General features: G+C 35.9%; 1 protein-coding gene across 1 annotated transcript; it reads right to left on the bottom strand.

Annotated features, from left to right (window-relative positions):
* Positions 1–1,953: 1,953 nt before the first annotated feature.
* On the bottom strand, positions 1,954–22,346 carry tmem222b (transmembrane protein 222b). The gene is made up of 6 exons (XM_079878707.1): positions 22,117–22,346; positions 14,834–14,918; positions 9,143–9,174; positions 8,750–8,849; positions 8,389–8,519; positions 1,954–2,646 (listed from the first exon to the last, which is right to left on the bottom strand). The coding sequence occupies exons 1-6, from the start codon at positions 22,233–22,235 to the stop codon at positions 2,559–2,561; spliced, it is 555 nt and encodes a 184-aa protein (XP_079734833.1). The 5' UTR covers positions 22,236–22,346; the 3' UTR covers positions 1,954–2,558.
* Positions 22,347–22,561: the final 215 nt, after the last annotated feature.

Below are 22,561 nucleotides of genomic sequence, written 5' to 3'. Positions count from 1 at the left end.
TTGGTGTCCAGACCATAGTCTAAGATTACAGCAGGATTCGATGTGTCTGAAACTAAATGCACAGTTCAATGCGACAGTGGAGAAGAGCAAACAGACCTCTAACAGGATTTCTGTGTTCTAGATTACGGTAATGGAGGTTAGATTCGATCTAGAACACTGAGGGCCCAATTTGACCTCAGGTTTGTTTTTCTAGATACACCAATCAGATCCATTCAGATGTACAAGTGAAACATTTTCACCCAAAATCACAAGGAAACTAAAAAATATTTTGCATAAAGAAAATAAAGCCTGCTTTATTAGGAGGATATCTTAATTTTTTCATGACATTTAAAAAAAAAAATCCCCCAAAATGTCATTACTGTAAACGCAGTATTTACTGTTATTACTATAAAAATAATGTAATATTATTGATGGACCAATTTGACTTTAGTTTTGTTTTTCTTCCTGGTTATACACCAATCAGATCCATTCAGATGTATTTGTGAATCTCACAAAAACAGGCCATCTACATCCAAAATCAGAAGGAAATATTAATATATTTTGCATAAAGAAAATAAAGCATGTTATTAGGATAATTAATTCTAATGACAAATACCCCCCCCCCCCCCTCCCGTATTTAAAATAAATAAATAAAACAATATAGATTTAAAGTGTTACTAAATATAACTGTATAAATACAATATAATATTAGTTTTTCTCATGTAGGAAATGTGCTTAATTGCCACGAAAAAAACATCACATTCTCAAGATAATATAAAAATAGGCTTCATTTACTTTGAACAAAAACAAATTTGATCTTGGGGTGAAATAATGACATGGACATGTGCATGTCCTCATAATACATGGAACATACACACACACACACACACGTATGCATAAGTGTGTGTTTGTGTGTGTTTTATTTATGTGTGTGTATGTATGTGTGTGTGTGTGTGTGTGTGTGTGTGTGTGTAATGATTGTTAGACTAGGCATAATACTATGCCATTATACCCTTTGATATTTCTTTTAAACGTGTCGTTTCATAGTTCATGATTGAAAGTGTAAAGCTTTCAAAAAGAACATCCAAAACTGCTGCAATGTGAATTCTCAGGACAACAAAGATTTATTAATGGCAACATGACATCAAAATTATGACCTAATTTATTTTCCTTTGCTCCTAGTCTTACTGTGCAGGATTCGATTAGGATCATGTATAGAAAAAGAACCCCTGGTTTCACAGACAAGGCTTAAGTCTAGTCCCAGATTATAATGCACGTTTGAGCTGTTTTAACTGAAATAAACTTGCACTGAGATATATTAAAATATGTCAGTGCCATTATTTTGTCTCAAGATGCACATCAGTAATGTTTTTTGTTCTAAGGCACATTTAAAAAAGCTGCCCTGATTGAACAATGCCTAATCCTGGATTTATCTATGTCCTGTCTGTGAAATTGGGCATAAATGTCTGTCTTTGTAATAATTCCTCAAATTAACCGACTAAATCAACGGCCTTTTTAAGCTAAAGTCACCAATGCCACTTAAATTGCATTCAAGTCTGGCTCTATTCTGCTATAGAACATCAATTCCCAATGGATAAAATTAGTCCCAGCCTAAATTTTCTCACTGAATATCCTGTTTCACTTAGGAATATGTCACATTCCACTTTAAGCAAATAGGGTGAGAATGCCATTTCATAAATATGTTATATAACTAGTAAATTAATAAAATATAAATTATGCAATATAATAATAGCTGGTAACAATAGTTTGATGCAAAGACTGCTTTAAATCTATAATGAATACAAGACTTTGCTTATGCATTAATTATCAATTTTTGTATGTGTGTGTGATATATATATATATATATATATATATATATATATACACACACACACATATATAAAACAATTACATTTTAAAGCATGCCAATCTAAAATATTAAAAGCAAAAGCTATATTTGATATTTGTTGATGGTTAGCCTTGCCAATAAAATGACAAAGTGTGTTCTTAAATAAAAACAATATTAAAAGTGATAATTAAAATAAGCTTTCATATGCATGGCAAGAAGGGAAATCCATCTTCCAGTAACTTATATCTCAATATATAATGCACTGATTTTGCAATAAACTATGTTCTCAGAAAGAACATAGCATCCTTAGAAATATTCAAGTTATATTTAAAATATAAGACAATGTATACAAGACAATATAAGTAATAGTGTTACTTTTCCTAAACAGCAGTTATAGTTTGGAGATCAAAACCTAACCAAACAATGAATGAGCACCATAACCCTCAAGAGAGACACCAAAGTCATGCCTTTGGAAGACAGATTTTTGAGAATAGCGTTTCTTACATCACCACAAGACATTGAAGCCATGGTGTATGTGCTGTCTCTACCCTACGACAAAGAGGTCTAGCATTTGATGTTTGACGTGTAGCTCCTGAACCCATTGAAGAGCCGGACTTCAAGTTGACATTCATTGGAGTCCCCCTTAAGCTGAAGATATGTGTCCCCGATGGGCACCGGACATTGTGCCCACTCACCCTGAGCCGCCCCACCTCTATCTGATCCTGCTCGGTCATCGCAGGTTTAGAGACAGGGCAACAGCCAGGATGACGCTGGTTAAGATGCAGAACGGAAGCCAGGTCTTCAGCAAGCCAACACAACTGTAGAAAGACAGAACAAAAAATGTCAGTGAGAGGGACACAGGAAGCGAGATAAATTAAGCGAAGATGAAAGCGCAAAACGTGCCGCCATGGTGCGAAGGTGTTCCGGTGGTTTCTGAATGGTTCGTAGTTTGCCAAGGCATTGATGTGCTGTTGGTGGTTGCTATGGTGTTCTGGTTGCTATGCAGTTAAGAAGGTGTTCTAACTGGATTCAAATAAAGAGCCCACCCCAAAGTCTCTGTAATATTATGGGTCCGGATTCACGGAAATCAGCCAAGAAAGATAAGATAAATTCAAAGAAGTTCGTAAGAATGTTCCTAAGTGTAATTCTTGATAAATTCTTAAGAAGTTCTCAAATATTTTTTTAAGAAAATAACAGGCTTTGGTGTTATTTGATTGAAAGGTGGATAATGCTTAAGACTCAATAGATAAAAAAAACACCTAAAAAAGCCTGTCTTTTTGCGCTGCCTGCAGATTACCGTAGTTAGCATTATAAGCATGCACACCAATAACGATAACTATAAAGATAACTATAACGATAACTAGTTGTCGACAAGATAATGTTGTCGAAGTTAGTGCTGGATACCTGAGGTAATTTTATGTTAGGCTACACTGTTTGCTACTTGATCGCATCTCGTTAATACTTTTCAACATTAATTCAGAGAGTATGACCGATTGTTTTCCATATATCCATTTTCTTTAAAGTATCCTTGAAAAGGGGGTTTAACTTGTCAAACAGTGAGGGATTTTTCTGGACCTCTGCAATGAACTTCTCCGCAATGTCGTCTGCCATTTTAAATGCGCGAGCCCTTAAATTCGAATGGATTCTGATTGGTTGTCGTGTTTTATCATTGGGAAAAAAATCGTTCTGAAAGTGACCCCAACTATATCGTTCCTCTATATCGTTATAGACTTAATCTATGATGTAAATGTTGTTCTTAATCACTCAGCACCTTGTTTTTGAGTTAAAATGTGCTGACAAGCATTTATGGTAAGCTAAAATATAGTTTAATGTTATTTCTTCTAAAACATGTAAGCCATTTTTTTTTTAAATCAATAATTACAAATTTTGCTGCAATTTAGCACTTAAAGTTAAAAATATTTTAACTTTAAAAGTAATATTCAATAACACACTACAGAAAAAATTATATTAAAGCACTTTACATGTTTTTTAGTATGTTAGTAAATACATCAAAATAAGTGTACTCTTAAAGTACAACAAAATATTATTAAAAAAAATTACTTTTTAGTTTGGCATTATTACAAAGTGCACTTTTTAAAAGTCTACTTCAGTGTGTGTTAAGAAACAGTCATGGAAGTTTAAGGTAAAATTCAAGTATGCTTAACTGTTATTTCATTAATATATTATCTGCCAGTCCAGTCCATTTTTTAATTTTGTTTTAAATATATACTTTTAAGATTTAAGACTACAAGTGCACATTCAATACAATAAAGCACACTTTTTGCACAAGGGTGATGCTTGCCTTAAGCAAACACTATTAAATCTCATATAAAACAAACAAAACAAAGGTGAAAAACAAAAATGATTACTGTGATATCACATTACATTCCCCTAAACAGCACATACACCATTGGTTTATTTAACAATATAAGACTAGAATATGCTGCAAAATTAGAATATGTTGCAAAGTGGACCAGACTTCATGCTGATAGTCGAAATTCTGGCTCTGTCTGACTTCCAATTACTCTATATTCTGATGCAACCACAACAACGTGTTTCCCCAAGTTGGAGGACAAAATAGCTGCATCATGAGTTCATACCGGCAGTTCCTTTTAGTGACTGACAGTAGAATTCTCATAATAAACAGTGATGGATGCACACTGAACACTTTCGGCCAGGAGAAACATGCACTCAACGCAACGCTTTCAATTACACCTGGGTGCCAGTGAGAGACGCCATGACAGTCTATCCTTGCGTGATTCCCTCTCAGTCCCTTGGGGCCAATGCACATGCATTGTGTTCTCACAAAGCAACCAGTAGGCTGCAAAAAAAAAAAAAAAAGTTGTGTCTGAAACAATCCCTTATTAGACTTGAGTGGACAGCTTCAGGTGCCATGTAGAAATCTTTTTAGCTGACACCCAAAACAGAGCACTGGGTCCAATCTCAGTCCTATAATTATGCAATCCTGCAGCAGATAGGATTTAAAATTGAATTTAGGATATAAAATGGCCACAAACACATATACTGGAGGAGTGATACAAACAATGAAAAGTTAAAAAATCTCTCCATTCTAGCATAGCATATAAAAGCAGCATATGGCGCATTCTACTAATGATGCACTTTATTTTTTATGACCTCACTTCAATCATGAATCTAGAATCAAATGACATCTGAAAGGCTAAAGGCCTAGATATACCTGAAATGAAATCAAAGAATGAACTGGTGTGGCGTCATTTCAAACAAAATCGGGCCAACACGTTGCCTGCTTCGGGAGTTCAAAACAGCTTGCCAAAAGAAATTTCTGGAAATGTTTGCACCAGCTCGAACACCTTCAAACCACCATTGGCTTGAGGCGATTATGTAGGTGTGCTCTGAGGTTCTGCAATCTTCTCCAGTTCATTTCTTCTGTTCACGACACGAGTAAAAACATGAGGACAATTGAGATCTGCTTTATTATAGAAATATAATTTGTAATTCTACTTGAAAGTGACAATAAGTCTGTCTGTCTGTCTGTTTTTTCATGTTTAATACTGTAAAGCTGCTTGCTTTAAAGCAATCTATTGTATAAGTAATGGATAACCAATGGCTATCTGTGCATTAAACCATTTTAATGCACGACGTGGAGTCAAAGAACCACCCAATGCGAAGCGGAGTACATTTAAATAGTTTAATACACAGCTAGCCGTAAATAAACCCGCTTGTACCATGGTCGTTTGTTATTGATGTTTGCAGCGCAATATTTGACCGGAAGAATAAAAATTACAGTTATTTTTGTCAGTTATGGCCTGTTAGATGTAGCGTACTGCCACTTTAAATCAGACACATAGATAATCTAGTGCAGTAAGATTACATTTATTTGAAAGCATTTATATGAATTAATTATTACACAGCGAGTGATGTGTGTGTGTGTGTGTGTGTGTGTGTGTGTGTGTGTGTGTGTGTGTGTGTGTGTGTGTGTGTGTGTGTGTGTGTGTGTGTGTGTGTGTGTGCTTCAATGAAAGCAATGCATTAATACAAATCGGTGATTAAACTGACTGGAACTACCTGTGTATTAAACAGTTTTGTTGCAAACCTTCCATCCAATCAGAATCAAATATTCAGACAGACCATGGTATAATGGTAGCCTGACTTCGTCATACTCATATTCTAGTCAGAATGTGAGTCTGATACCGCTCCATATAGATTTGATTATGGGGCGTGTCTCAACCGAACTAGGAAAAAAAAAACCTCTGCACTCAATTGGATAGACCTACAACCAATCAGAGCAACGGAGTAAATGACGCATGTTCTTCATTCATATTTTCAACCAACAAAATGTCGCGGGCGCGGCTCTCTGTTCCTCTTTTAAAATGAATGCGCTGTCGATATCTTCTATAACAGACGCGATGGCGGAATCTACACATGATGTTTCATAAACAAAGTTCGGGAGGAGCACGTACAAATAATCAATCCAATATCAACTTGTCATCAAACAATACCATGTCTAACGTTACCGAGGAAGCATTGTCAACTTACCTAACACTCCTTAACAGTTTTTCAGCATCTCTCGGTCCCTCCACCACCCCGAATCCTCACTCTTGCCTTGTTCTCTCACAACCAGGAACACGGGGGGAGTATGGCTACCGAGCCCACAGCCCTCTCCTTGGACAGCACGTCATATACGCATTTATTCTATCTTACTTATTTGTGTGAACTCGTGACATCTCATATAGCCTACGCATTTATTCTATCTGACTTATTTGTAAATGTGAACTCGTGAAATCTCAATTCTCCAGCTGCAGTCGTCTTTGTTGTAAACTAATTCAAATCAAGCGCTCTTTGGTGACGTGGGTGATTACGTAACCGCAGACCATCTGTCCATCATCGTATAAAGCCCGCCCTGGCAATTTGATTGGCTCGGCCTTCTAGGAGCCGAGCATAATTACTCCTCAATGGATCGAGTCCAGACCGAACTTCCCGGCCAAAAAATGTTGTGGGCGGGGTTCGGGCTGGCACCCAGGCTAGTATAATGGTATATGCATAAACATGATACGACTGGAGTGCCGAATTGCAGAGCTGATGCAAACATATCCACATTAATATGATCAGATGCTTTCTTAACTACTGTTTCCTAACCATAGACATTTTGTTGTCATTTTTTTGTTTTTTTTGTTATTGAGTGGAAAGCGAGCAGCACATATTCATCTAAGCACCATACTTAGTAGTGTGGGCGACGTTGGGATGTTCATTAATAGTATATCGCTGCTCACGTATTTAAAACTTCTTTTTACCCCTAAGCGAAGAACGAAAAAGAACTTCGCCATGAGTATATCAGGGCCTTGAGACCTCATATCCTCACATCTGTTGACACAGTCAGTAATAATATTCAGACCTCAAGATCTGCTTGACAATTAAAAGAATCCCTGTAATCCATGGAATGAATATATTCATAATATCCGTTCATGTCTGTTGCATATTCAACTCAAGGTTACTATGAGGTGCACCTCATCATCTCTATTAAAACATACTACATCTAAACTTAGAGTTGAAATGATAAAATACACTGCAGTGGTGCTCTACTTTAGGTCTGTAGGTTCCTTTTTTGAAAAGAATTACTAGTTCAAATGAGGACATTTATCACAAAGTTTTGAGCTTACATCCAGTCTACACTGTGTAGTGCTGCTCATATTGCAGTAAAAGTGAAAAAAAGCCATTATCATCAGTGATTATGAGTGATATAATCAGTGTTTTTGAGGCAGATAAATACTGATCTGAAAAATAAAAAGGTATTATCTGATAGTTATATTTTAGAAAATACATTTCCCCATCTAATTACGTTCAGTGTAATTATCTACTGCACAAGCGTTCAAAGTTTGGGGTCGGTAAGATTTTTTAAAAGTCTTTTATGCTCACCAAGGCTGCATTTATTCGATCAAAATACAGCACAAAAAGCAATATTGTGAAACGGCAAAGCTAAATTTTCAGCATCATTACTCCAGTCCTCTGTGTTACATGATCCTTCAGAGAAATATGTTGATTTGCTGCTCAAGAAACATTTCTTATTATCAATCATTAATGTTGAAAATAGACTTCCTTCATATTTTTTGCGCAAACTGTGATTTTTTTTTTTTTTTTTTGAATTATTTGATGAATAGAAAGTTTAAAAGAACAGCATTTATTTGAAATAAATCTTCTGTAACACTATAAGACATTTGTAACAGTCTTTACTGTCACTTTTGATCAATTTAATGCATCCTTGCTGAATAAAAGTATTAGTTAATTAAAAATGATGACCCAAAACTTTTGAAAGGTAGTGTACTTACATTTAGTAGCCTGGTGTGTAGCTAACTACTTTTTAAAAAGGATAACTTGTCATAAGTTATCTAGTCAGTCATAAGAGTCTAGTCAGATATAATAATGTGTATCTTGTAATTTAGCAGTATCCTAAGTATCCTAATCTGGACAACAGCAAGAGCAAACAAAAGATTTTTGAATGTAGAAATCTGATCAAAGCACAAACACATCCACAAACATATATTTGAAAGCAACAGTGTGAATGTGCACAGCTCTATTAATCTCACCTGACGTGTTTGCCATGAATGAGTGACAGTAGGCAGAGATTCACCATATTCCATGAGGTGCTGTTGTCATATTGCATCAAGTTCAGTGCCATGGCAACATGTGAGTGACAATTGTCACAACAAAGGTTGTGCTGGAGGGAAAGCAGAGATAAATGTCAGCATATAAACAGCAGTTTTTCTGAATGGATGCTCAAAGAATTGTTTTCCCCACTAAATCATTCTGTAATAAACTGTTACATAGGATATCAACATAAAATTGCAAAGGAACATTTACTGTTTTCGATTTTCTGACTGTAGTTCATTACTGTACATTATAGATTTCAACACTTTTAATGCAAAATAGGGAAGAAACACATATTACCATTCTCTGTTTATACTCTTCTGATGCATTGTGAACTGCTGTGTCCCAGGTGTTAGATCCACTACTGGCATGCACTTTACTTACATCTAACATCCAGTACCTGGGAATAAAACAGATAAATACTGCAGCAAATACATGGCCAGTATGTATAATGAAGCACATGTATCAGGAAAAGCCTAACCCCACAATGCAGTTGAACAAGCCAAGTCACTTCTTTTAGAACCACTTTTGGAGGACCTTAAAAGTGATGAGCAATTTCTTGGATCATAAATACTTTCTTGTTTTCCAGCTTAATATACAGAGAGAACTAGTAAGCCATTCGTAGGTTGATTCCCAACAAAAAAGTAATGTTTTGAGTATGCTGACCAACTCAACACAGCAACATTGACTCACTTTGTTGGTCTTCCAAACGCCATGTTGTCTTCCTGCAAGAGCAGCAAAATAGACTGTTAAACTCTGTATGTGTGTGTGTACAATGTGACAACTAACAACAACAAAACCCAAAGCCTAGGTGTGCGTGCTTTAAACAAAAAAAGAAAAGAAAATCATGACATATGTATGGAAGCTTGTTTCAAAATTGTGAGTTTATATCTCATAATTCATACTTTTTTTTGTATGATGAGTCCATGTCTCACAATTCTTAGGAAAAAAGTCAGAATTCTGAGAAATGAACTCAGAATTGCAAGAAATAAAAGTCAGTATTGCAAGATATGAAATTTAGAATTGCAAGAAATAAAAGTCAGAATTGCGAGAAATGAACACGGAATCGCAAGAAATAAAAGTCAGAATTGCGAGAAATGAAAAAGGAATCGCAAGAAATAAATGACAGATTTACGACGGAATCGCAATAATTTAAAGTCAGAACTGCGAGAAATGAACTCGGAATTGCGAAAGAAATAAAAGTCAGAATTGGGAGAAATTAACTCGGAATCGCAAAATAAATAAAAGTCAGAAATGCAAGATATAAACTTGGATTTGCAAGAAAAAGTCAAAACTACGAGAAACGAACATGGAAATTGCAAAATAAATAAAAGTGAGAATTGCGAGAAATGAACTTGGATTCGCAAGAATTAAAAGTCAGAATTGCGAGAAGTCAACTCAGAATTGCAAAAGAAATAAAAGTCAGAAATGCGAGAAATTATCTCGGAATGACAAGAAATAAAATTGTGAGATAAAAAAGTTGCAATTACATTTAATTGCGAGTTTATATCTCACACTTATGGTTTTCCTTGCAAATTTAAGTTTATATCAAACAATTCTGATAAAGAATGTCTGAATTGCAATGTATAAAAATCAACACATCAACAACAACAACAAAAAAATTATATATATATATATATAGATATAGTTTATTTGATGTTTATTTACAATCAGATATACAATCAGATATAAACAGTGACAGTGAATTGTGAGATAAAAAGTCACAATTACCTTATTTTTTTATTCTGTGACAGAAACAAAGTTCCATACATATCCCTCTTTCCTGAGAGATATCAGATATCACACTTCTCCCTGTGGGATCCAGTATTCCAGTGAGATTTATATTACCTGGAGCTATCCATCAGCATGCCACTCAACTCATCTATGTTTATTGAAATCAGCCATCTTTGCTCATGGCAGCTCAATCCTCTGCCAGGCCATGTGACTAATGACTGCAGAGCTGCAGCTGACATCATGATGACAGCACTAATTGCCTGACAGCACCACAAGACCAATGGCAACAAAAGCCCCTTCAATGGCAACTGTAACAAAGTCTATTTCAGTCCATTCAAATCTTTTACACGCTTTGAACGGCACTACACAATAAAACAGCATCTTAAGTAACATATAATGCTATTAGTGTTTTAAATATTGCTTTGTCAAAGTTCATTGGACAATTTGGACTTAGATATCTTGATTTTTTTTTATCTATTTTAATTTTTATTTTAATACAATAATATTTTGTCTTACTGCACTGGATGTTTCTCTCGTTTATTCTTAAAACAAGTAAAAATTCTTTAAATCCAGTACAGAAAGACAAAATTAAATTTAAGATACATACAGTATATATGCGATTCTATGAAAATAATAATAATCTTAATATATTAGGCAGTGTTCCTTCTCAAGCATATTTATCTTGTATTATTTAAAATGCCCCATTATGCTTTTTCGAATTTAATCTTTCATTTAGTGTGTAATATAGCCGTTTGTGACTGTAAAATGTCTGCAAAGTTTTAAAGACCAGAGTGCACGACAAAAATATCTCCAAATTTGCATACTGAGTAGATACTAAATTTGAATTTATTTTTCGACAGTTTAAAAAGTATGATCTGTATAGTATGAATATGGGTAGAAAATGAAATTTGGACATACTAAATCCACTATGTTGTTCCTGTCACGTGACCTACCAGCACCAGTTGCGTCGCTTCACTTTCATTCATAAATCCCCTCCTGTGGCCTTATAGGATAGTAAATTGTCCATTGTTTGAGCACTTCAGAACCTCGGTGGAAGTAGTAGGTCATCCGGGTATTTTTCAAATACTATGTATTCAGACATACTACTCTTTTGGCAAACTGTTTTTCGCATACTATATAGTAAAGAAGTATTCGATTTTGGATGCAGCAGTTGTCTCTGAACTGCAGAAACAAGTCGTCAGTAATTCCAGTCTTACTTGTTGCAAACTAACAAGTTATTACGTGCCTATGGCCTTCATTGGCTGCTCGTGAACAACATTTGACCCGCCCTCAAACACTGTAGTTGTAGCTGAGGCCTGGAAGAGTTTGATTTGCGTTGTTGACATGTTGAGAAGACGTGTTTTTCTGCGCTGAAAAAGCAAATCCACTTGTGCTTCCTAAGGATGAATACTTGCGCTCGAATTGATACGGTAAAACCGACTCCATCGTTATCACTGTGTATACAAATGCTGAGGAAGCCTCCGGAACTGAAATTCAGATATGGTAATGGGTGTTTCGTTTCCGACACTCGATGTAAGTGGTAGACCAATCACAACAGACTGAGACATCTGACCAATCAGAGCAGAGGAGGCTCTCGGAAAAGAAACAACTGGAAAGTCAAACTTACTTCAAATCAGCATGAATTTAAAATTCACCCTATTTGTGACCCTGGACCACAAAACCAGTCACAAGGCTATTTGTGGCAATAGCCAACAATACATTGTATGGGTCAAAATTATCGATTTTTCTTTTATGCCAAAAATCATTAGGTTATTAAGTAAAGATCATGTTCCATGAAGATATTTTGTAAATTTCCTACCGTAAATATATAAAACATTTATTTTTGTGAGTGAATGCAGCACAATCATGAACATAAATGGACAACTTTAAAGGCGATTTTCTCAATGTTTCGATTTTTTTGCACCCTCAGATTCCAGATGCTCAAATAGTTGTATCCCGGCCAAATATTGTCCTATCCTAACAAACCATACATCAATGGAAAGCTTATTTATTCAGCTTTCAGGTGATGTATACATCTGAATTTCACAATTGTGACCCATGTGACTGGTTTTGTGGTCCAGGGTCACATTTTCTAAATGCATATAGATCTTATTGTGAATGATTCATCCATGTATACGTTTCTTTTTTTAAATCTTTAAAATAAAAAAATAAAAAACACCAAAATGTTGGTAACCAAACAGTTTTGGTGATCACTGGCTTACATCGTATAGACAAAAAACAATGGAACAAGATATCTACTTTTATGCTTCACTGAAGAAAAAAAAAGTCATATAGGTTTGAAATGACATGGAGATAAATACATTTTGACTTAATGTTAATTTTTGAGTAAACTATCCTATTATTGATTTTTTGCAGTGTGCGCTCTTTTGATATAGATCAACACCCTAAAAACCAAATAGCAATGTGGTAAAAGACACAAGCAACAACAAAGCAATGTCTTAGCAACAACCTAAAACACCTAACTGTGGCAACAGATTTTGCATGTGCAAGCGTCATATACATAATCTTCTAAAACTTAATAATCAGTTTAGGAATTTCTAAACTCTTGTGAACTCACTGTGAACTAAGCTCAACCCACTTCTCCCGCTCATTCCACATGCTAGACGTGTTTTAGTCCCTGTCAGCCACAAGCGGAGTTAAGTGCAGCAGATTGTAGTGCACTTCAATGTGCGCTGGCCCGTATCACCGCAGGTCAAATAACCACATCCTCTCATGTTACTGGCCTTGCTCTACCCAAGATATTTCACTTTTGCTCCATTCTGACAGAGATCTGCTTAAAGGATAAATGTCCAAATCTGAAGAGAACTGCTTTTGTACTATGATAAATCTAACTTTTGTTTGAACAGCTAGTCCAAATTAGTTCAGGATTCTTATGAACAAGCGGCTGGAGTTCTTTTGTGGTTCCGTTTAATACTAAGTGTATTATGAGATAGAGTTGCCCTGACTGTGAACTCTAAGATACTATCATGTATTTTTTTAACAAGAAGAATCCAGAACTCTGGAAGCGGCCGAGAACATTGCAATTATCAGGACAGAAAGCCCACGGAGCAGAAGGATTGAGGTGTAGCTTTCACCACATGTCCTATTACAGACAGGATTCCTCCTCTGCTCTGCACCTTTTTTTTTTGCACAGGTATAGATTTTTCTGTTGGAAATAACAGGATGTGCTTGTACAGGGTCACTGAGGAAGCTGGTGGCAAATATTGAACTTTCCAGTGATTTCTAGTGGAAGCTAAAACGATCCACTTATGAACGGAATTTTGCAGCAAATTATAGAGACCTTTATCTAGAGGAACATTCTTCGCTGAAACCAAGAACAAACTTTATAAGGCCTTTATATGTCAACAAAAGGTTATTTGACATTGTTGAGGTCAGACAGGAGCAACACAGTCTACACAGGTCATTTATAACACAGCAGTAACAAGCCTCCAAGGGCTTCGAACAAGCTCATTGTAGCCAAACTGAAAGAGATCCAAACCATCTAGTGAGAGATTTAAACCTGCACAACTTGGAAATTTTCCCAATTTTATACTCAATTTATGCAAACTGGCAACCGTGGGCATGCGTTCTCTCTCCACTTGTGAAAAGGTGTTTGCAAACATGTTCATTGAAGCTCAAAGAAATGCAGGTGTTTTCCTGCAGGAACTTCTCAATTTAACGGCATACTCTTTTTGGAAATACTTTAAATTCAATTTTACCATGATGACTACTGTCACAACAATCAGTGTTCATTGAGGAAGCGTTAATCATTCAGGGTTGCCAGGTCTGCACAACAAAACCCAAGTGCTAATAAAAAAATAGCCCAATCATGGCCAAAACCAGCCCAATCGCGTTCCGGAGGACTTTCAAAAGAATGAGAGAATACTCAAAATATCTTCATTTATGTTCCGAAGATGAACAGAAGTCAACAACATGAGTTGATGACAAAATTTTAATTTTGGGGTGAACTAGGCCTATCCCTTTAAAACCCAAAGTATATTTATACAAAGAGTGCACAAAGAGCGATACAACAGTAAACAAAGAAGCATATTTTTTTATGCATATGGAGAAAGCTCCATCGTTTTTTCTAAACTTTGCATGAAATCCACAGATCCGCTACTTTTCCTCCGAGCGAATATCCGTCTGGTAGAGTATAAAAAGCAATTCTACTGCGCATGTGTCGAACACGTCCAACCGCGGTTGAGAAAGCTGAAAGCTGTGCGGACAAGACGGAACGAAGCAGAACGCGTAAAATTAATATTTGGGCCTTAAGAATGTGCATCTAAAAAGCTTACAACAGACAAACAACAAACAATATTTTTATCTTTCTAATGTTAACCGATAAAAGATGCATTACGGAAATAAATGAAAAATTTTCATTTTATTAGGACTATTTTAGTAATTTCTTGTACTATTTTATTGTGTTTTAATTTTTCGAGAGGCTTGAACAAAAAAGTCAGACAGACAGACCTTAGATCATGTTATTATAGCTAGGCACTGTCCTGCATTTATTCCTGTTAATTGGAGAATAGAATTGGCATTGTGTGTTTTCTCTGAGAGAGGTGATGTGCAACTTGTATTTAAAAAATCCAATCATGCACTTTCTCATGTATTCTTGGACAGACACACCGTGCATGTAAACATACTTACTGAGACAAAGTATGGACCTGCAAAATCACGGATCACTCCAGTGGAAGTGCAGATGCCCATATGGCCAATGAATGGAAAAAGCCATCTGAAAGGGTAAAAACAAACAATGGGATAAATGAAAGCAATGAAAACACGTTGCATTCTGTTTTATTGGAAAAAACGTTTTTGCCCCACAGGAAGAAAAATGGTAAATGGTTATATTTATTTAGCATTTTAATAATTTTTGGGTTTTTCATAACTATATTATTTTTGTTTTTAATTTTTCTATTTTATTTAAATACTTATATTTTATATAATTTTGGTAATAAATTTAACTTTTAGGAGTAGGCTACACTACCATATAGAGACCTCAACACTAATTAGGGGCCGCTTACACAACAACGTTTTCAACTGTAAAAACGGAGATCCTTTTATGGGTTTTGGCCGTTCATTCAGACAACGACGGCGTTTTGGGGGTCCTGAAAACACAAACTTTTTAAAACAGGTTTCAAAGTGCAAGTTTTTGAAAACGATACCAATGTAGGCGCATAGTGTTACTTTACACAGTGACATCGCCATCTGCTGGCTTGACATGCATATCACAGTGTTTTTAGTAATTTTCGCGGAGTCGTATGAACGGGGATAGATTTGACGTCATCTGTACAGAGCAGGTTACTATTGGTATGAAACACTCAGCTTTCAAATTTTGTAATTTTGTAAGAAATTCAATCAATAAATACAGTTTTGTGGCTCTTTAATGTGTCGTGACAGATCGCTGTAGCAGCTCAGTTCAAGCGGCACGAACCGATCATCTCTTCCCACTAGCTATAGCACGAAATAAACATGAATGAACATCAGAAGGTATGTTTTTTCAACCACGGAAAGACGTCAATACACACCATTTTTCAAGTTTAAGTCCACTCTCCTGTCTGGTTTGTTTGTTGGACAAAATGGCAGATTCTGAGTTATGACTGGTCAGATCGCCTGTCAATCAAACAAATGGTGAATTTCATGGGGTCTAATAAAATAAAATCATGAAAAATTAAAAAAAAAAATCTTGCATTGCACATTTTTTGCAGTGTCTGTGATGACTGCTGTTCTTTCTGTTATTTCTTTCTTCTCATATTTAATAAAGAAGAATGTAAGACTTAAGGTTAAGAATTGAAATTAAGTGGAACAAAAAGACTTAAGGTCTGTGGTTAACAAGCTCAATATATTTTCACATTTTATTTTTAAACATAAAAAAGATCAGTAATACCCCATGTATTTTTTGTAAGCTGTTCCTGATGTCAGGGACATTAAACGTTGGCATGACGCAAAATAAACCCCTTAGGGGTGCTACAAACTTGCATGGCAAGAGCAAAAATAAAAAAAGGAAATTGCCTATAAAAAAAACTGAAATTGTTCACAAGGGGTGGATTTACACATACACTTGTGTGTGTTTTGGGAAGACAGCTAAGTGAGCGCAAGGCTTAATGCTGGAGAGTGCCCTTTTCAATATCATACACCTGGCCAAAATCCAGCTTCCCCTGCTGATTCATATTCATGTTATTTTGGCTTTGGAATTCAAACAAGCAGGGCAACAGAACCTGCAATCCAAAGGACAACCAGATAAGGAAGAGGATTTGACACTAGACCAAAATTCCTATCAAAGTAATTAAAAAAAGGTTTTTCGGGGTGTAATATGAATAACGGTATGAATAGCCCCAGTGGAGTTTCTGAAGTGGAGTAGGGTATACGCCGGCACCCCAGATACAGTCCTGTCCATGTGCATATTTATCACAGAGTGTCCTACAGAGCAAGCCGCTGACCCAAATACAGGAGACAAACAAAACATGAGGCAACTCTCACACTGAGATAATCTGCAGTGGAAGACACCAGGGGCAGGTCTAAGATCAGCTGTAATCAGTGTAATCTCAGCAAATATGATTATTAGGAGTTTGGATTGTGATCCCAGATGAGAACATAATGGGTGCCTCCTGTTGATGTAAGTGAACTTAAGTTCCATCCAGACCAATGCATTAAAGATTCAGCAAAGGTGTCGTCTTTGCAACTAATGGTCATAAATTATAATGCATGTTATCGAATTACTGAGATATGCATTACAAAATGGTGTCCAATCACTTTAAAATAATATGAACCATTTGAAACAAATAAAAAAGTATTAAAAGACACCATGGTACTGGACTTATCAAGGTATTACTATGGTATTCTTTAAAATACCCAGGTGTAAATACCACAATACTTCAATATGGTAATCATTCAGCGCCATATTATGTAAAAGGCATGGTATGACCATCTGATACATCACTGTACCATGGTACTTCTACAGTAATTTTCTGTACAGAGAAGAAAAAACACTGTAATCATCACTTTGTTATCTGACAAACAAAAGACAGAAGCTGACCAAAAGTGTAAAATCTCATTTGATTTTACACACAAAAAAAAATCTGAATTGCGAGCTTATTATCTCTTTATAACTTGCAATTGCGAGTTTACGCCTCACAATTCTGAGAAATAAAGTCAACTCGAAATCGCGAGTCATAAAGAGATATAAAAGCGCAGTTGTGAGGAAAAAAAAGGTCAGAATTGTGTACACTGTGGCGGAAACAAGCTTCCATACTTATTGGTTATAGTGATGGAAAGAACTACAATCCCATGAGCATGAAGCATTACGAACAGCAAAATCAAATTATAAGAAATATAAAAATACAAAGTTAAAAAATGTTGATTTGTGACCAACATTTTAAATGAAGATTATACATCACCTGAAAGCTGAATAAATAAGCTTTCCATTGATGTATTGTTTGTTAGGATAGGACAATATTTGGTCGAGATACAACTATTGATAATCTGGAATCGGAGGATGCAAAAAAATGTAAACATTGAGAAAATCGCATTTAAAGTTGTGCATTTATGTTCGCGGTTGTGCTGCATTCACTCACAAAAATAAATGTTTTATATATTTACGGTAGGAAATGTACAAAATATCTTCATGGAACATGATCTTTACTTAATATACTAATGATTTTTGGCATAAAAGAAAAATCGATCATTTTGACCCATACAATGTATTGTTGGCTATTGCCACAAATAAACCCGTGCGACTCGTGACTGGTTTTGTGATCCAGGGTCACATTTTAGCAAATTAAATATTTACTGAAATTTCCATGAGTTTTAGGGATTTTTGAAATTTCCATTACTTTTGCAGGCTTGGAAATCTCAATGTAAACATGAAATCCAGGGGGAGGAGTTGAATCCAGATCCAACTCCTCCCACCTTACATATACCTAAACCTACCCATCTCCACCCCCTGATCCCTAAACCCACCCCTAAACCTATCAATCTCCACCCATTAGATCTGGATCCAACTCCGCCCCCTGGATCTCATGTACTGCAGTGAGGTGCCACTGTCTTATTTTCAGGTTTTCCACAGGAACCCTGGTACATTCAAAAAGTCAGCTTAAAGGTGCATTACAGCAGGTTTGTTAAATAGAGTGCTGCAATTTAAAAAAAAATTTTTTTTGGAGAGATTTTTATTTATTATTTCTTTTTTTAATAAAGATTGAAAGAGTTGATGGAAGCTTAAAGCTCCAATATGTAATATTTTTTCACCACAAGAGGGCGCATTTTCCAACAATAACAAAGGCGAAGCTTGATGACGCTATGAAGGAGGTGACGATGGGAGATGTCATTTTTAATGCGTTTTCACCATCTAGCGATGTATCTAAATGGAATTAATGAATCATGATCACGGATGAGGTAATTTATTCGCTTTTGTATTACCTGTATGTCTGATCGTATTATTTTATGTCATCATATTAATGAACTGCAAGGAACGTGAAATGTTATGCTATATTATTACAGGCATGTGGTGTAATTCATATCTATTAAAATCATCTTTACTGTAACTATTACGTTACTTGTACAATAATAAAAAAATTGATTTGCTTACCTGTCTATCAATACACTCGCGAGAGCAGAGTCTCTGTCAAGTCCAAGATTGTCGCGCAGCTCTCTCCATCTCGAAAACGCCTGGCCGATATTTATCCGAGTTTTATTCCTCCGTTTGTCACACAGTCTGCGTGTATCCGAATATGGACGCTTTCGTTTTGTTGGCACTTCAATACTCGCCAAAGAGTAATCGTGATCCATAACAGCTATAACCATACAGTCTATGGCTATAACGCTATAGGGCGATTCCACAGTTTAGGGCCAACTGCAAGGACAACAGCCTGCAAAATCAATCTTCATGGAGAAAGCCATTGTCCTCAGGTTAACATCCTGAGAAAACCTGGAGTACAGCTGTGTGAAAGGCAGGATAAATCTGGCAATGGTAAACTAGTAAACTTTGATCAAAGTTGAGTTGATGTCAAATTTAACGTATGTAACATGGACGGAAAAACAATGTAAGTTCAAGCAGAAAGTGTACTTAATCTAATTCAGTTTAATAAAATTCTGGTTGAATCCCAGTTCATGTTTTACTTTGTTCCTAATTTGGTATAGTTATGAGTCATGCATTGTGTATGGTTCACAAAACTGGTAATAGGACTTCCATGCAGGCAGGGTAGCCATCTAATATTATCTGTTCTATAAACCTAAAGGTGCATTTTTGAGTCTGGTATGTTCACAAACTGAAAGCCAGCAAAATACTAACAAATACCACAGGTATATTTTTCAAATTTATTTGCCAAATGTAGAAGACAAAGGAACTCCTACAAGTGTGCTAAGTTATAACGTGTGTAACGTGGACGGAAAAAATTAAACAATCCTGCAAGACTGCCTCTGTAACACAAAATAATACCATTTCATGAAAACTGGCAAAGAATAGAACAAGTTCATAACACATTAAAATAACCTGTCATCATAGGCTACTATAAAATTTAAAGATCATACAGATTGTGTTAACGCACTATTAACATGTTAACTTCGTCAGCCTAAAGCTATATTCTTAAGAACATTGGACAGAAAAAAAAATCATCAAAAAAAAAAAAAAAAAGAAAAATGTCATTGACGATGTTGACTTTCATGAACAGCTTATTGAGTCAAAAATACGCAGAAAACAACGTTGGAAGTTGGACAGACTGAAAATTTCCATCTAATTTACGAACAAGATGTGCAGAATCTGTCAAAATGTATAAAACCACCATTCATGCATGCTCTTTCACGATGAACGACGCTTTCGGTCCGAAACCACTCGCAATCATCCGACTTGCACACTCTTTTATCCTTTCTCACCACAATGATCCTATTTAATGTTTACTTAACCAAAGTTTACCACGTTCGTATCATTTTAACGTTCGTAACATTTTGGACAGAATCCACAAACTTACCCACCCACATTCGTCGAAATCCGTGAAATCCTTTTAACTCTTCCTCCCGCGCAGAGCGACCGTGACCTAGACAATCTTATTTCTGACATGAGAACCGTTGAGACATTAGGAGATGGAAATTCAGCGTCAGAATAAAATGTTCGAGCGTTATGATTTTTTGACAGAAAATCTCGGCCCCTGTTTTATCCCGATTTATTAACAATTTATCATGTAGCAACGCATATGAGAATTTAACCCACTCAAGATGGTTTTATCATTATGCTACTGATAGAATTACATGGAAAAATTATATCTCCGCTTCCTTTAGAATCATATTTTAACGTGCGTAACTGCTTGGACAGAAAGTGTAACGAACGTTAGTAAATGTTTCCATTGCATCGTGGTGGATTAAGGGAATTCTACTTTCAGTGTTAGTAGTAGTATTTTGTAGAAGACACACCAAAATAAATGTTATGCGCCAAAATTCAGGATTTTATTAAAGGAAATGAAAGAAATGACTTAGGAAAAACCAGATGCACTGAATGTCCTACCCTGACATCCTTAATTTCTGGGGACGGAAATAAAATAAAGTCTCATTACACGATAATGCCAAGGCTTAGTGGGATAAAAGTAACTTTATTATTTCTTACATCTATCTTTAACAAAATAGTGAACTAAAAATAAAAAAATTACAACAACTGGGTATTATTCAATCTATATTGTTCATTACACCCCTTGTGGACAGAAACTGTGGAATCGCCCTATAACCACCACTTCCGCATTTGACCATGTGATATTCCGGTGTGGTGGAATATCACATGGTCCACACCGGGAAAAAAAGGATAGTGCGGACATTGCGTCACTGAGAGGCGACATTTCTTTTCCAGGACGGACAGTTATTTAAAATCGGAATTTCTCTGAAATAAAAAATCTTTGGAGACTTTTGAGATATTGTAAGTACACAACTGGAGGAAATATATCACACTGTGCAAGTTATTTTCGGAAATTTTATTACAAAATTGTTACATATTGGAGCTTTAATGGTGCTGACGTTTAAGTCTACAACCGTGGTGTAGTTTGTTTAGCTTTTTACTTCTTCAGATTGTATTTATTCATAAAAGTTGTGTACATTTCATTATTGATTGATCATTAGCTTATTATGATTACCAAAAAAAAAATAATAATAAAAATAAATAAATAAGAATCATAAGCTTTTGTTGGTCACAGAACTTATTTCTGTAAAAAAGGTCAATAGAAAAATCCTATTAAGTTTTTGTTGAGAAAGTCAGTGTGATGCTAGCTTACAGGTTGGCCTATACAAAAAAATATGTAATCACTGAAGCACTAAATTATTATTATTTATTTTTTTTGACCTTCACACTCCATACTTTTATTACAAACACATACTATTTTAGCAAATAACAATCTAAAGTTATGTCTGTTCCTCACACAATGCTATATTCAGAATATAAAGCATTGTATGGCTACTTTTAGTCATTTTTGGAGCAGCTCCAGTCTCCATCCACTCACAAGAGCGCGAGTCCCCATCCACTCTTATTGTTTCAAATTCAAAGAGTGTGATAATTTTTTAAATACTTCCAAGAACGTGTGCTCGGTGTTCGAATTTGAATTTTGTGTTCCGGGGAAGAATTTCATGTTTGGAGCAACATTTTTATTTCATTTTAGGAACTACTCGTTTAAACACAGCGAGCAGGGTTTTCTTGTCAGGAAAACTAGTTCAAATGCCAAATCAGTTAATGTTTAACAACACACGATTGACACTGCTGTCAACGCTACGCTACGCTACGCGACGCAACGGACCGCTGCCAAATCAACAGATCAGTCCACAGCGCAATTGCTCAATGACGCTTGCTGGTGTAGCCTAATGTTTGATGCATCCATTATAAACACAAACCTCTTTTATACGGGACTGAATCGCTTTCAAAACATTAACATGAAGCAAAAGCAACAGTGGAGGCGAGAATCACTCACGATAACACGGGGATTGGCGTCCATACAATACAGTAGGGATAGCGGCTTATGCTCGGGTCTATCCTCTCAAACGCTATGTTATAATTCTTCATGGTCTCTATTTCGACAGCATCCGCCATCACCAGCTGTGAGAAATGAACTTCATTCGTTCCGCTTCCTGGAAGCTGCAGCGCGCTGGCGACACGCGCGGCGCGTTTCCGGGGTCCCTTCGGCCACTGCAGACCACACACTTTATCTATGGCAAATATCAAGTGAAAACACTTCAAGTAGCCTACTAACCATTATGGGAGGACCTATTTGACAAGAATATACAGTAAAATAAGTAATTTGACAAAGTGTGGCTGAGTATCTGAGCATCACGTTACGTTGGCTATGTAGCCTTTAGGCTATTTATTACATCAATACAAAAAGAATATCAAATAAAACAATGGTCACATGTATCAAG

Source organism: Squalius cephalus, assembly GCF_949319135.1.
Source record: "Squalius cephalus genome assembly, chromosome: 8".
NCBI classification, from domain to species: Eukaryota; Metazoa; Chordata; class Actinopteri; order Cypriniformes; family Leuciscidae; genus Squalius; species Squalius cephalus.
Note: the sequence above shows the minus strand (reverse complement) of the source record. Positions and strands in the feature narration are given on the sequence as shown.

Bases quoted from the DNA above. Each gene is read 5' to 3' on its own strand.
- tmem222b (XM_079878707.1), bottom strand. From the start codon at position 22,235: ATGGCGGATGCTGTCGAAATAGAGACCATGAAGAATTATAACATAGCG. The intron at 8,850-9,142 runs GTGAGTCAATGT...TTTTATTCCCAG, and splicing joins GCGTTTGGAAGACCAACAAA to GTACTGGATGTTAGATGTAA. The intron at 2,647-8,388 runs GTGAGATTAATA...GTCTTTCTACAG, and splicing joins ATTCATGGCAAACACGTCAG to TTGTGTTGGCTTGCTGAAGA.